Here is a 12983-nt window from a genome sequence, read left to right as displayed (position 1 = left end):
AACATTTAAGACCAGTCTTTGTATCGGGCTTTATTTCACTTATAATCTCTGGATTATGTTGTTCTATTAAAATCTGCAGCATTTTCAGCTGTTTATTTTAGCATCATTTTATTAGTCAGTCACTTAATAGCTTTATTGTGGCTTTCTGTTAGTGTGGGAGACAAAGAAAGATTAGGTGGCACAGGTAACATGAGCAATATTTAAATGATTGGAACTAATATGTTGCATTCTTGGTTTTACTGTTTGAAATGTATACACAGGTGCGCCCCGTTAATGCCACAAAATCAGACCCAGAGTTATCTGAAACTGCAAGTTAATTAAGTTGACCAAAAAAACTTAAATCAGCTTATCTTGCCATATTATAATAGTTTTGACCATTGAAGCGTGATTCCTTCCTGAATGGTAATGATTTCTTCATCTGGAGTTGGTTTGAGATCTTATTTTTGTCCTCCAACTGCTGCACATTAGCGATGAGGGCTTTGTCAGTGCACAGCATTCCTGAGGATTCAAAGTTGTTGGATGCGACTCTCTATGCTGCATTTACACATAATGACGACAAGTCACAAATGCCACAAAGTATAAATTCTTGGCCTCCGATCATGAATGTGATCATTCGGAACAGAGGCGTCAGGTGTCCTCAGGAACTGTTGCAACCTGTTACCATGCGTTACGATTAATGGCACGTATTGCTGGTGAATTATTGTGAACCATTACGCACTGTCAAGAGTATTGTCCCAGGCTGCTACACGTTATTGTGCGCGTATTGTGCGCAACAGCACATTGTTATATTCTGTCACTAATCTGTCAGAAATGTTGTGAATTTGGTGACTTGTCTCCACATACCCCACATATTCATGTTACCATCAGCTGCTGAACCATTCACATCGCTTCAGATTGATCCTCAACACCCAGATGAATCCACAGCAGAAAAAGAACTCTGTGGTTGCAGTTGGGCTCTGTACCATGGAGTTGCGAAAAAAGCCAGACTGGAGGAATCTCAGACTCAGTCTCCTGGTCATCAGGCACAACAGCAGGTGGAACATCAGCAAGAAGTTTTGAACGGATGAATTGGTCTCTGTTTTTTAATGATGACATAAATGAATATGCCTCTACTGTGCTTTGCTATATCAGAACCTGTGTTGCAAATGTTGCCATCAATACACGCGTCCGGACATTCCCTAACAGGAAACCTTGGATGAGTACGGAGGTCCAGGTTCTACTGCAAGACCGCAATGCAGCTTTTAAATGAGGTGACACAGCATGGTACAGCTCAGCAAGGTACAATTTGAAAAAAAGACACTAGGCAGGCTAAAGCTGCATACAAGGCAAAGATTGAAGTCCACATAGAGATCCGACCCGTGTGTGGCAGGGGATCCAGCAGATCACAAACCACAGAGGCACCCGTGAACCACCTGTAGACATTAATGTCTCCCTGGCTGAGAAGCTTGAGAGGCTGGTGATGAAGCATTTAAAATCTGTCCTTCCCCTTATTCTGAACCAGCATCAATATGCCTATAGGGCAAATAGATCCACAGAGGATGCTATCATCACAGCTCTCCATACAGCTTTAACGCACCTCGACAATAAAGGTGCAAGTGTGAGAATGCTTTTTATAGATTACAGTTCTGCTTTCAACACAATTGTACCCAGTAAGTTGGTCACAAAGCTCCTCAACCTAGGCCTTAGCAATACCTTATGTGCATGGATTAAGGATTTCCTGTCTGACCGCCCACAGGCAGTCAAACTGGGCCCACATCTATCCTCCAGTCTGTCTCTTAGCACCGGCGCACCACAAGGCTGCGTGCTAAGTCCGTTGCTTTATTCCTTCTATACATATGACTGTATTTCCACCCATCCCTCAAACATGATAATAAAATTTGCTGATGACACTACTGTGGTGGGGCAGATCTTCAACGGCAACGAGGCAGCCTATAGAGATGAAGTTGAAAGGCTAGTTGAAAGGTGCACAGAAAATAATTTGACCCTGAATGTCAAGAAAACCAAAGAGATCATAGTTGACTTCAGGAAGCGCAAGGATGACCCCTCTCCCTTAACCATCAAAGGTGAGGTAGTAGAGAGGGTCTCTTGTTTTAAATTTCTGGGCACCTGGATCACTGAGGATCTTAAATGGGAAGTTAACACATCTGCTGTGGTCAAAAAGGCACATCAGAGGCTTTATTTTCTACGAGCATTGAAGAAGAACAACCTGTCGGCTGAGCTCCTCAAGGCCTTTTATCATTGCTCCATCGAGAATGTTTTAACCTATTGCATTACAGCATGGTTTGCAAACTGTTCTGAAAACAATAAGAAATCCATCAGACGAGTCATGAGAACGGCAGAAAAGATCATTGGTCTCCCTCTGCCCTCATTGGATGATGTTTTTAGGACTCCCTGCCTCCGCAGAGCAAGCAGTATTCTGCAGGATGGAACACACCCCTCACATCACCTTTTTTCTTTGCTTCCATCCGGCAGGCGTTATCGGGCCTTTAAAGCCCACACCACAAGGCTGAAAAACAGCTTCTTTCCTCGAGCTGTTACAGAACTGAACAGACACGCCCAAGCTTCAGTTGAAACAATTGCATTATTCTAATTAAAATAAGGACGGACATGTGCAATAACTTTTAATTATTTTTTAATTTTAGGTATATTTATTACTGTTTTTATGCTATTTAAGGGGTTTATTAAGTTGGGTATTTTTACTGTTAATTGATGTTTTAGAGGGATACGTGCAATATGGGACATGTGCAGCATGGGTAAGTGTAATATGGGATAATGACAATGTGGGATTAGTGCAATACGAGTTATGTTTGTCTCCGAGCTTGCCCCCCCCCCCTCCCCCCTCCAATCTCCTGATGTCTTTTTTCAATATTTATTGAAGTATGTGTATGGGTGAATGTGTTTGAGGGTGGTCATTGTTTTTGAGGATGCACAAGCAAATTTCGTTGTGTTGATCGCTGTGCAATGACAAAGGTGATTCTGATTCTGATTCTGAAGTGTGGAACGACACTTGGCTGATTTGGTGTTACTGTTCCTCTTCGGCATACTGCAGCAATGAAACTGAACGTTGTGCAGCAGGGTTTTAATTGTGCACACGTGACCGAAAACAGTGATTCGTAGTGGCACGCAGTGAAATGTGACACCGCACTACAATTCGTGTCAAAACAACAGTTTCTGTGTCAGTTCATAACAACGCGTGACAGTATGGGCTACAAGAACCATGACAGGAACCATTATGAATGTTGTCACACTCTATTAAGGATCACCACTAATCAACACGTATCAACACGCTCAGTTGTGAACCCCACGACATGAGGCGAAATGAGGGTGGTGTGTGACATTCGTCGAAGATTTTTTTGACAGCCAAAAACATGCTCCACGCATATCACGAATATCACGCACTGACACGCAGTGTTAAGAAACCTATTCAGATGCGTTAAATTACGTTAAGAATATCAGGAATGTGCCACGAATGACAGAGAAATGACATTCGTAATGCCTTCTGCCTATGTGTAAATGCAGCATTAGATCTTTACTGCCGGTTCAGATTAGGCTGGTGCTGCAGGTCCGTCTGCCTTCACTGCGCATGCATCATTATGGACCACAGCAGCACATCTGAGATGGAGTCTCTTCACCCAAAGCAATCAAATGAATTAATGGGATTAGTAACCATCACATGACAAGGTAAAACCTGTTAAATCATTCTAAAGTCAGTTTTAAGCAGAACCAAGGCCATTTTAAGCAGAAACTCTGTGGCGCTTTGAAATGACCGACGTGCAGTGAACGCATCAGCTAGCAGCTTTCGTAGCTGCTCTGATTGCTTCATCCGTCTTTCATGATGAATAATGCTGAATTTATGTGGAAATGATTGTTGTATCTGTCGCTGAGATAGATGATGACTGGAGTGCAATTTTAAGCAGAAACGAGGTGATAATCCGTGAACCGTGGCTAATGACGCATGAAGGCAGGGCGGACCAATTTTTAGGGGGGTGGGGGTTCGGTCTGCGACACCGGAATTTATAAATGCACCCACCACATCTTCCACACAGACTCGTCCGCCCTCATCGTTGACCTGCAGCAGCTGGAGGAGGAAGAAGACATCATCGTTCACAATCATCCGCACTGATGATCCCTCCCAAAAATGGTCAGATCAAAATAGACTTATATTGGTAGTCTATATTTTCAGAGTCCAGAACTTGACAACTTTATCGCGAATAAAGCGCAACTTACGTGTGCGCAAGTTAACAGGGCTCACCTGTATTATATAACATTAAAATAATATTAAAACTACACACATTATACTGAAGAAGGCTGCATTTGGAGATGCATACATACAATTTTAGTGATTTGTAATAGTGTGGGAGAGAGGCGAAGCAGAGAGTGTAGGCAGGATGGAATGGGTGACGAAAGATGGCAGGAGTGATTTGTGATAGAGGGGTAGGTGCAAAAATGAAAGGGAATGTTAACAAGACAGTGGTGAGACTCTCATTGCCTTCATGGTATCCATTGATAAGCACCGCCCATAGCACTTCTTTCACATTCAAAAGCACTAAAACATTAACTGTTACTAAAGTTTATTTAAAATAATTGTATATAGTTGTCAAACTACTATTAATATTTCAAATAATTCAATAAGAGTAAACAGATCCTGGCTCTGATTTATTTCCTGCAGCGGCGACAGCCTCAGCCTCAGTGCCTCAGGGACCCGGTTTGGGTCCCATTCCAATGTCCCAGTTCGGCACCATATCTCGCCAGATTTCCCGTCACAACAGCTCTACCACTTCCTCGGCCTCCATGGTATCGGCCACTGGCACGTACCGCCGAGCACCTTCTGTCTCCTCCCAACAGCCCCACATCAATGGAGGTCCCGCCTACCAACAGAACTCAAGTAACAGTTGTAAAATATTTCTTTGCTTTGTGTGTGTATTTTATACAATGTGATTTGCCAAGCAGCTGGTCTTTTAAAATATAAACTGGTTTATAAGATTTCTCACAATATCTGTATAAAAAAAGTAAAGATTTTTGTGGTTATGTTGTTATGAAATAAGGGAAGCTGTTAGGGTAAACATTGCCCTTGTTTTACTCAACTTCTATAACTGAGCCCAACATCAAACTTGTTCAAAGTCTATGTGAGGTGACCTTGTGTCCAAAGTTTAGCTTTGTTATACAAAGTGTGAAGATATAATGTGCAGTACACAAGGTTTCAGAGCTTCTGCCCCCTTGTGGCCACAATTATTTTGAAACTTATCCAGTGTCAGACTTATCCAAGGTATTAGTGAGGTGACTTTTTGTATGCAGTTTCACGTTGATACACTCAGTTTGTCAATATGTTGTCAACATACTGTGCACAGAAGGTTGAGGAGACTCAGCTTGACTAGACGAGAATCGAAAGCAGCTCATCATCAAACTTGTCTGAGATCTTAGCAAGGTGACCTTGTATTCCAAGTTTGATGTTTCTCCTTGATACATAAAGTTGTTCTCAAGATATCCCATATACATTGTTTCAGAGACTCTGCCCTGGTGACCAGAATTAAAGTAAAGCACCACTCAGTGTGAGGTTTCACCTTGATAGACGAAATATGTTTGCTGATAGCTCATAGATGTACACTCTCGCACCCACAGATGAAGTCAAGCAGTTCCTACACCCAGTCAGATAACAGGGTTTAATATATGTAAACAATACAGTTTAATTAAGGATAAGGATATATGCTACATAAGAGGAATCTCATGAGATACATTTATTTTTGTGTCAGAACTTAGTATCTTTTCAGGTGTTCCTCTCAGTCATTCTCCTCTAATATCTTATTTCAAAGGATAATCACCTTCCTTCACACAGTGGAGTCAAGAGGTTGTCTTTGAGCAGAGCTGTATGTCTGCATCAACTGATACATTACATAATCATCCAATATTGAAATTGAGTTATTAATTTATGGAAAATATGACTTGAAATTTCTATACATAAGATCGGTCATTGACTGTCACACATGGATGCGAGTCTGCGGTCAGCACAAGGTAGATTAAAACATCATGACTGTCAGATTGTGGGACACCCCTCTATTATGTTATTTAGTAGTCAGACATGCTTTTTATGTGTAACATTATGACAGCTGAGTGCATACAGGACTTTGAAAAAGTTTATGACCCCTTGAGCTTTCACACATTTATTTTTTTTTATTTTTATTTTAAATAACATCAATTTTTGCATAAAGGAGACTAGTGAGGGAATCCACCCATGACAACACTGAATGAGTTATTGACTCCTATGGCTGTAATTGAAGAAAAGTGGCATAATGTACCATTTGCCTGCTGCGTCACTAATCAGCTTCGTGTTTTGAGTGCACAAAAAAACCTTTCCCTGCACTGGTCGCAGTCTAGGATTTGAACAGAAAACATAGGTGAGTGGGTGAGTGAAATAGTCCATCCGAGCCAGCTTGTGTGGACAATAACTCAAAAACATTAAATGAATCATCGTGTAAGTCACAAAATCAAAAGAACATCAAATGAGAACATCCCGAGGTTGCATCTGAACTTTGATGCACGAGATCAATTAAAAGAGAAACTTTGTTTTGCCTATATAATATCCCATAAAATTTTGACAACAATTAAAAACACTGCATGTGAGTGCGAGTGATTGTGTCAGTGCACCGCATCACAGCACAGCTTGTCTGATTGATTATAAAGAGATGTTAAATCTATCATAAACCTACTTTTACAGCTACTCTTCAGAAGGAATGAACATGCAGCTGTTTTACCAAGCCATTACAATATAAACATTACAATTAATTGCCTTTTAGATGGTTCCAAATGCATTCTCCACCTCATTAAGCACATGAGAGAGAGAGAGAGCGAGAGAGAGAGAGAGAGAGAAGCTGCAGATGAAATGGTCCTCTGTGATTCCGGAAGCGATTACAAGCGTTTTCAACAGCTAACTCAGAAAGAAAATGATTAATCCACTACAAAATAGTTATTTTATATACACAGCATCCAGCGCACAAAGCGCAGCATCCAGTGGAACAAAGCACAGCATCCAGCTGGGAACACAGCAGGTGGAATCATCGCAACAAAGTGCGTGCAAGTGCGCGGATCAAAGTCGTGGAAGTGTCAGAGCACCTTTACCTACATTGTCCTACTCCAACTAGCTGTGTGTGAGCACCGGCCTCGGTGGGGAAGTAAGCTGCGTCAGACTCACTTCTCATCCTGGGAGAATCATAGTTTCTTATCTTGTTTTGGCTTTTATGTTTTTCCTTAATTTATGTCATTGAGCTGGTAGCTCAGTACTTGGGTTACTAATATGTATGATTTCTTGTCACATTACCTTTTCGTCTTTAGACAAGACACTTCATCTGCATTGTCTCAGTTCTCCTAGCTGTAAGGGCCCCATTGCACAGGACGGTGTCATTTGTGAGTCTGTTATGCATTCTAAAACTTTGCTGAGATTGAAAATGGATGCTAAAACACCATTGTGTGTCACTACTTCAGCATCACTTGTGCATCTTTGTTGTCTCCCATGGATTTGGGGCGCTATAGATAACATTACATCGGGAGGAGCTCGGAGTCGAGCCGCTGCTCCTCCACGTCGAAAGGAGCCAGTTGAGGTGGCTCGGGCATCTTATCCGGATGCCCCCTGGACGCCTCGCTAGAGAGGTGTTCCGGGCATGTCCCATCAGGAGGAGGCCCCGGGGAAGACCCAGACGCTGGAGGGACTACGTCTCTCAGCTGGCTTGGGAACGCCTTGGGGTTCCCCCGGAGGAGCTGGGGGAGGTGTGTGTGGATCGGGAGGTCTGGGCAGCTTTGCTTGAGCTGCTGCCCCCGCGACCCGACTCAGGATAAAGCAGAAGAAAATGGATGGTTGGATGGATGGATGGATAGATGTTACATTTCCACATTGTTCTGCTGGTTTTTTTGGCACATGGTGGATTTGAGCGGTTTGTAGTGGTCTAAAAGCATGACGTCATATTTTCTCACTGTCTGTGCGCACTGAGAGAGAGCGAGATGGCTGACAAAATGAGCTAAATATTAAATGATTAATTTTCCACACTCTTACGTTTGGATTTATCTTGTGTGCGTGCGCTTGTCTGTGTGCATACATTTTACCATCATTCAAGAGGGCAGCATCAGCTAAATTGGCAGAAAAATGGCATCATTGGACAATTAACACCTTTCACTGGACTTTCCATGGCTGTAAAACAGCTGAGCCATGAAAGATAGAAAAGATTTTTTAAAAACCGTTGCAGTGACTGAAAAAAGTCACATAACAGCCGTTTGTTTCAGAAGTTTCACTTTGTCCTCTTTCGATACCTCTTGTGAATTTTCTGTGTACTAAAAGTAGTCGTTACAGGTTTTCTATGTCAATAACATTTTACTGAGTCTTAAAGTAAATAAATATAAAAATGGTCACTAGATCCTTAAACTCTGGACATACACTCAACAGAAATATAAACGCAACACTTTTGGTTTTGCTCCCATTTTGTATGAGATGAACTCAAAGATCTAAAACTTTTTCCACATACACAATATCACCATTTCCCTCAAATATTGTTCACAAATCAGTCTAAATCTGTGATAGTGAGCACTTCTCCTTTGCTGAGATAATCCATCCCACCTCACAGGTGTGCCATATCAAGATGCTGATTAGACACCATGATTAGTGCACAGGTGTGCCTTAGACTGCCCACAATAAAAGGCCACTCTGAAAGGTGCAGTTTTATCACACAGCACAATGCCAAAGATGTCGCAAGATTTGAGGGAGCGTGCAATTGGCATGCTGACAGCAGGAATGTCAACCAGAGCTGTTGCTCGTGTATTGAATGTTCATTTCTTTACCATAAGCTGTTTCCAAAGGCGTTTCAGAGAATTTGGCAGTACATCCAACCAGCCTCACAACCGCAGACCACGTGTAACCACACCAGCCCAGGACCTCCACATCCAGCATGTTCACCTCCAAGATCGTCTGAGACCAGCCACTCGGACAGCTGCTGAAACAATCGGTTTGCATAACCAAAGAATTTCTGCACAAACTGTCAGAAACCGTCTCAGGGAAGCTCATCTGCATGCTCGTCGTCCTCATCGGGGTCTCGATCTGACTCCAGTTCGTCGTCGTAACCGACTTGAGTGGGCAAATGCTCACATTCGCTGGCGTTTGGCACGTTGGAGAGGTGTTCTCTTCACAGATGAATCCCGGCTCACACTGTCCAGGGCAGATGGCAGACAGCGTGTGTGGTGTCGTGTGGGTGAGCGGTTTTCTGATGTCAGTGTTGTGGATCGAGTGGCCCATGGTGGCAGTGGGGTTATGGTATGGGCAGGCGTCTGTTATGGACGAAGAACACAGGTGCATTTTATTGATGGCATTTTGAATGCACAGAGATACCGTGACGAGATCCTGAGGCCCATTGTGTGCCATACATCCAAGAACATCACCTCATGTTGCAGCAGGATAATGCACGGCCCCATGTTGCAAGGATCTGTACACAATTCTTGGAAGCTGAAAATGTCCCAGTTCTTGCATGGCCGGCATACTCACCGGACATGTCACCCATTGAGCATGTTTGGGATGCTCTGGACCGGCGTATAGGACAGCGTGTACCAGTTCCTGCCAATATCCAGCAACTTCGCACAGCCATTGAAGAGGAGTGAACCAACATTCCACAGGCCACAATTGACAACCTGATCAACTCTATGCGAAGGAGATGTGTTGCACTGCATGAGGCAAATGGTGGTCACACCAGATACTGACTGGTATCCCCCTCCAATAAAACAAAACTGCACCTTTCAGAGTGGCCTTTATTGTGGACAGTCTAAGGCACACCTGTGCACTAATCATGGTGTCTAATCAGCATCTTGGTATGGCACACCTGTGAGGTGGGATGGATTATCTCAGCAAAGGAGAAGTGCTCACTATCACAGATTTAGACTGGTTTGTGAACAATATTTGAGGGAAATGGTGATATTGTGTATGTGGAAAAAGTTTTAGATCTTTGAGTTCATCTCATACAAAATGGGAGCAAAACCAAAAGTGTTGCATTTATATTTTTGTTGAGTGTAATAAACTCTACATCAGTGGTCTCCAAACTATTCCAGAAAGGGCCGAGAGGGTGCAGGTTTTCTTTGCAGCCACTGACTTCAGCACGTGATTTCACTGATTAACAACACTTGGAGCAGGTGGGATGAGTTCATCAGTGAAATCACCTGCTGGAGTCAGTGGCTGCAAAGAAAACCTGCATCCTCTCGGCCCTTTCTGGAATAGTTTGGAGACCACTGCTCTACATAGTTGGTCCTTGATTTATGAACATAAATAGAAATAAACAAAATCTGTAGTTTTTGTCAAAAGCATTTCCTTTCAGACATTATTGGCATGAATATCTTTCCATACATCTGAGCTGAGCTCTTGCAGCTGGCTGTGCTGCCCATCAGGATGTAATTCATAAAGAATGCAGGACATCTCATTTTGGGAAGAAAAAAATGTTTTAGTCGATTGTAGTTTATTGTCTGTATTACCGTGTTTGGAAAGAGGTGTCATTTTATTTAAAGCGGCAATTCGTTGTGAAGTTATTAATTCTGACTGGACTGTGTCTCGGCAGAGAGCTGCGCAGCATTTGGAGCTGTGCCAACGGAATGGTGGACTGTTCTTGTTTCTTCACTGCAACAAGACAAGAGTCCCAGTTAGTGACTTTAATCCACACAAGTTACTCACGATTGACATATTTTAATGGCTTTGAGAGGGGTTAAGAAACGCACTTGCCGCTTCTGAAGAGCAGCGAATCAAAGAACCAATGAACCAGTAGATCGAAGCAGTGCTTCATTGGTTCATGGTTCAAAGTGGAGTCACTCTGCAGAAACGGTTGATTACAGAGCCGCTGCAGGGTCTGTAATCAACTTCGAGAAATGATCATTTTCCAATAAACACCCTCAAAAACAACGGCCGCTCTGAAGGACTGATAAGGGAATCATTAAGCAAAAAGGCTATTGATATGGATGGATCGAATCATTTCTCAATGATACCCGAGAACAACCGGTTCTCGATACCCACCCTATCCAGCATATCAAATATTTTGTGTCTGCTACCTACAACCCGTGTGGAATGTCTCAAACCTAAACCTACTTCTAGGCATCTTATATATGCTACTCTGGAACCACCCTTAAATCCAAACAGTCCAACTGTCAACCCCACTGAGTTCCTTAGTCTGGGTCTCATTAACATAAGGTCACTGTCCTCAAAATCATTGCTGATAATGATGTAATTATGGATCATCACTTAGATATGATTGGGTTATGTGAAACCTGGCTTAAACCTACATCTGTCCTCCCCTTAAATGAGGCCTGCACATTTACACATTTAGTCACGTCCCTCGTGATGCAGTGTTGCTCTTATTTATAATCTAGGTTTAGTTATTAGCTGTTGGGGTCACAAATATAATTTGTTTAAACATCCGATTCACGATGTTATGTATTGCGTATTACGTATAAGGTCAGAGAAATAAAATTAAACCGTATTACTTTTGTCACTGTATATAGGCCCCCTGGCCCATACTCTGAATTCTTAGATGAATTTGGTATGTTCGTCTCTAACTTCTCAACTAGTGCAGCTAACATTCTGATTATTGGTGACTTCAACATTCATATAAATTAATAAAAAAATAAAACGCCTTCTGATCCCCTCTCCAAATTATTGATGGAAATTGTGGATGTATTAGGATTCCAGCAATGCATTCAGGATTTGACACACATTAGTGGATAGGGTGACCAGATGTCCCACTTTGTGCTGCAAATTCAGATGGTTTCCAGTGTTGTTACTGATAGTTAAGCTTTACTTTTGAAATGCATGTTTTGAAAATGCGTCTTTTAAAACAGTCATTTCAAAACTGAAGACTGACTGTCAATAATAACACTGGAAACCATCTCAATTTGGGGCACAAAGTGGGACATCTGGTCGTCCTATTAGTGGAAATACCCTGGATTTGGTTCTCAGTTCTATTTCAATTTATTTTATTCATCTGATACATCATCATATCACAACAGAGTCGCCTCAAGGCTCTTCACACAAAACAATTCAGAAAAAACAAAATAAAATGAAATAAAAGATTAAAAAGTCACAGTAAAAGAGTAAAAAGAGTAAAAAGCATAGTAACACAATATTCCAATATGCTAGCCATACGAAAGGGAAAACAAGTGCTTCTTAAATCTGGACTTGAAAGTCTCTACAGAATCTGACTGCTTTACTGACGCAGGGAGATCATTCCACAGAACAGGGGCACGATAAGAGAAAGCTCTATGACCCACAGGCTTTTTATTTGCCTTAGGGACACATAGTACTCCTGCATCCTGTGAACGCAAAGCCCGGGCTGGTATGTAGGATTTAACTAGTTCATCTAAGTAAGGGAGGTGCCAGTCTGTGGACAATTTTATAGGCTATTGCAGAACATTAAAATCCAATTTCACAGAGACAGGAAGCCAGTGAAGAGATGCCAAAATGGGTGTAATGTAGTCAAACTTTCTGCTTCATGTCAAAAGTCTGGCAGCAGCATTTTGAACCAATTGGAGACCCCTAATGCTGGACTGCGGCAAACCAGAAAATAGAACATTGCAATAATCCAGTCTAGAAGAGACAAATGCATGAATCAAAGTCTCAGCATCAGCCTTAGACAGGATGGGACGAATCTTCGCTATATTTCTCAGATGGAAGAAAGCCGTTCTTGTAATATCTCTAATGTGGAGGTCAAAGGACAACGTAGGATCAAAAATTACCCCAAGCTTCCTCACTTTGTCAGTATGATGAATGACACACAAACCTAGGCTAAGCGCTAGCTGGTGAAGTTGATGCCAATGTGTCACTAGACCAAGAAGATAATTTCTGTCTTATCAGAGTTTAAAAGAAAAAAGTTACTAGACATCCAGCTTCTCACTGATGCAAGGCAATCTTCTAAGAATTTTATGTGGATGAGATTACCAGCAGTTATCGGCATGTACAATTGAGTATCATCAGCATAGCA

At 42.1% G+C, this 12983-nt stretch overlaps 1 protein-coding gene across 4 annotated transcripts in view; it reads left to right on the top strand.

The window, feature by feature from the left end:
* The window catches only part of LOC117521106 (abl interactor 1-like), a 137805-nt gene that overhangs the window by 108494 nt on the left and 16328 nt on the right, over positions 1-12983 (top strand). For 2 of the 4 annotated variants that reach the window (XM_034182422.1, XM_034182420.1), the window contains one exon: positions 4670-4885. In XM_034182422.1, the coding sequence (XP_034038313.1) occupies positions 4670-4885 (216 nt within the window). Of the gene's footprint in view, positions 1-4669; positions 4892-12983 lie in introns of all 4 variants that reach the window. The other 2 variants (XM_034182421.1, XM_034182419.1) reach the window with 1 other exon arrangement.

The sequence above is a fragment of the Thalassophryne amazonica genome, chromosome 12, assembly GCF_902500255.1.
Source record: "Thalassophryne amazonica chromosome 12, fThaAma1.1, whole genome shotgun sequence".
In the NCBI taxonomy this organism is placed as follows: domain Eukaryota; kingdom Metazoa; phylum Chordata; class Actinopteri; order Batrachoidiformes; family Batrachoididae; genus Thalassophryne; species Thalassophryne amazonica.
Note: the sequence above shows the minus strand (reverse complement) of the source record. Positions and strands in the feature narration are given on the sequence as shown.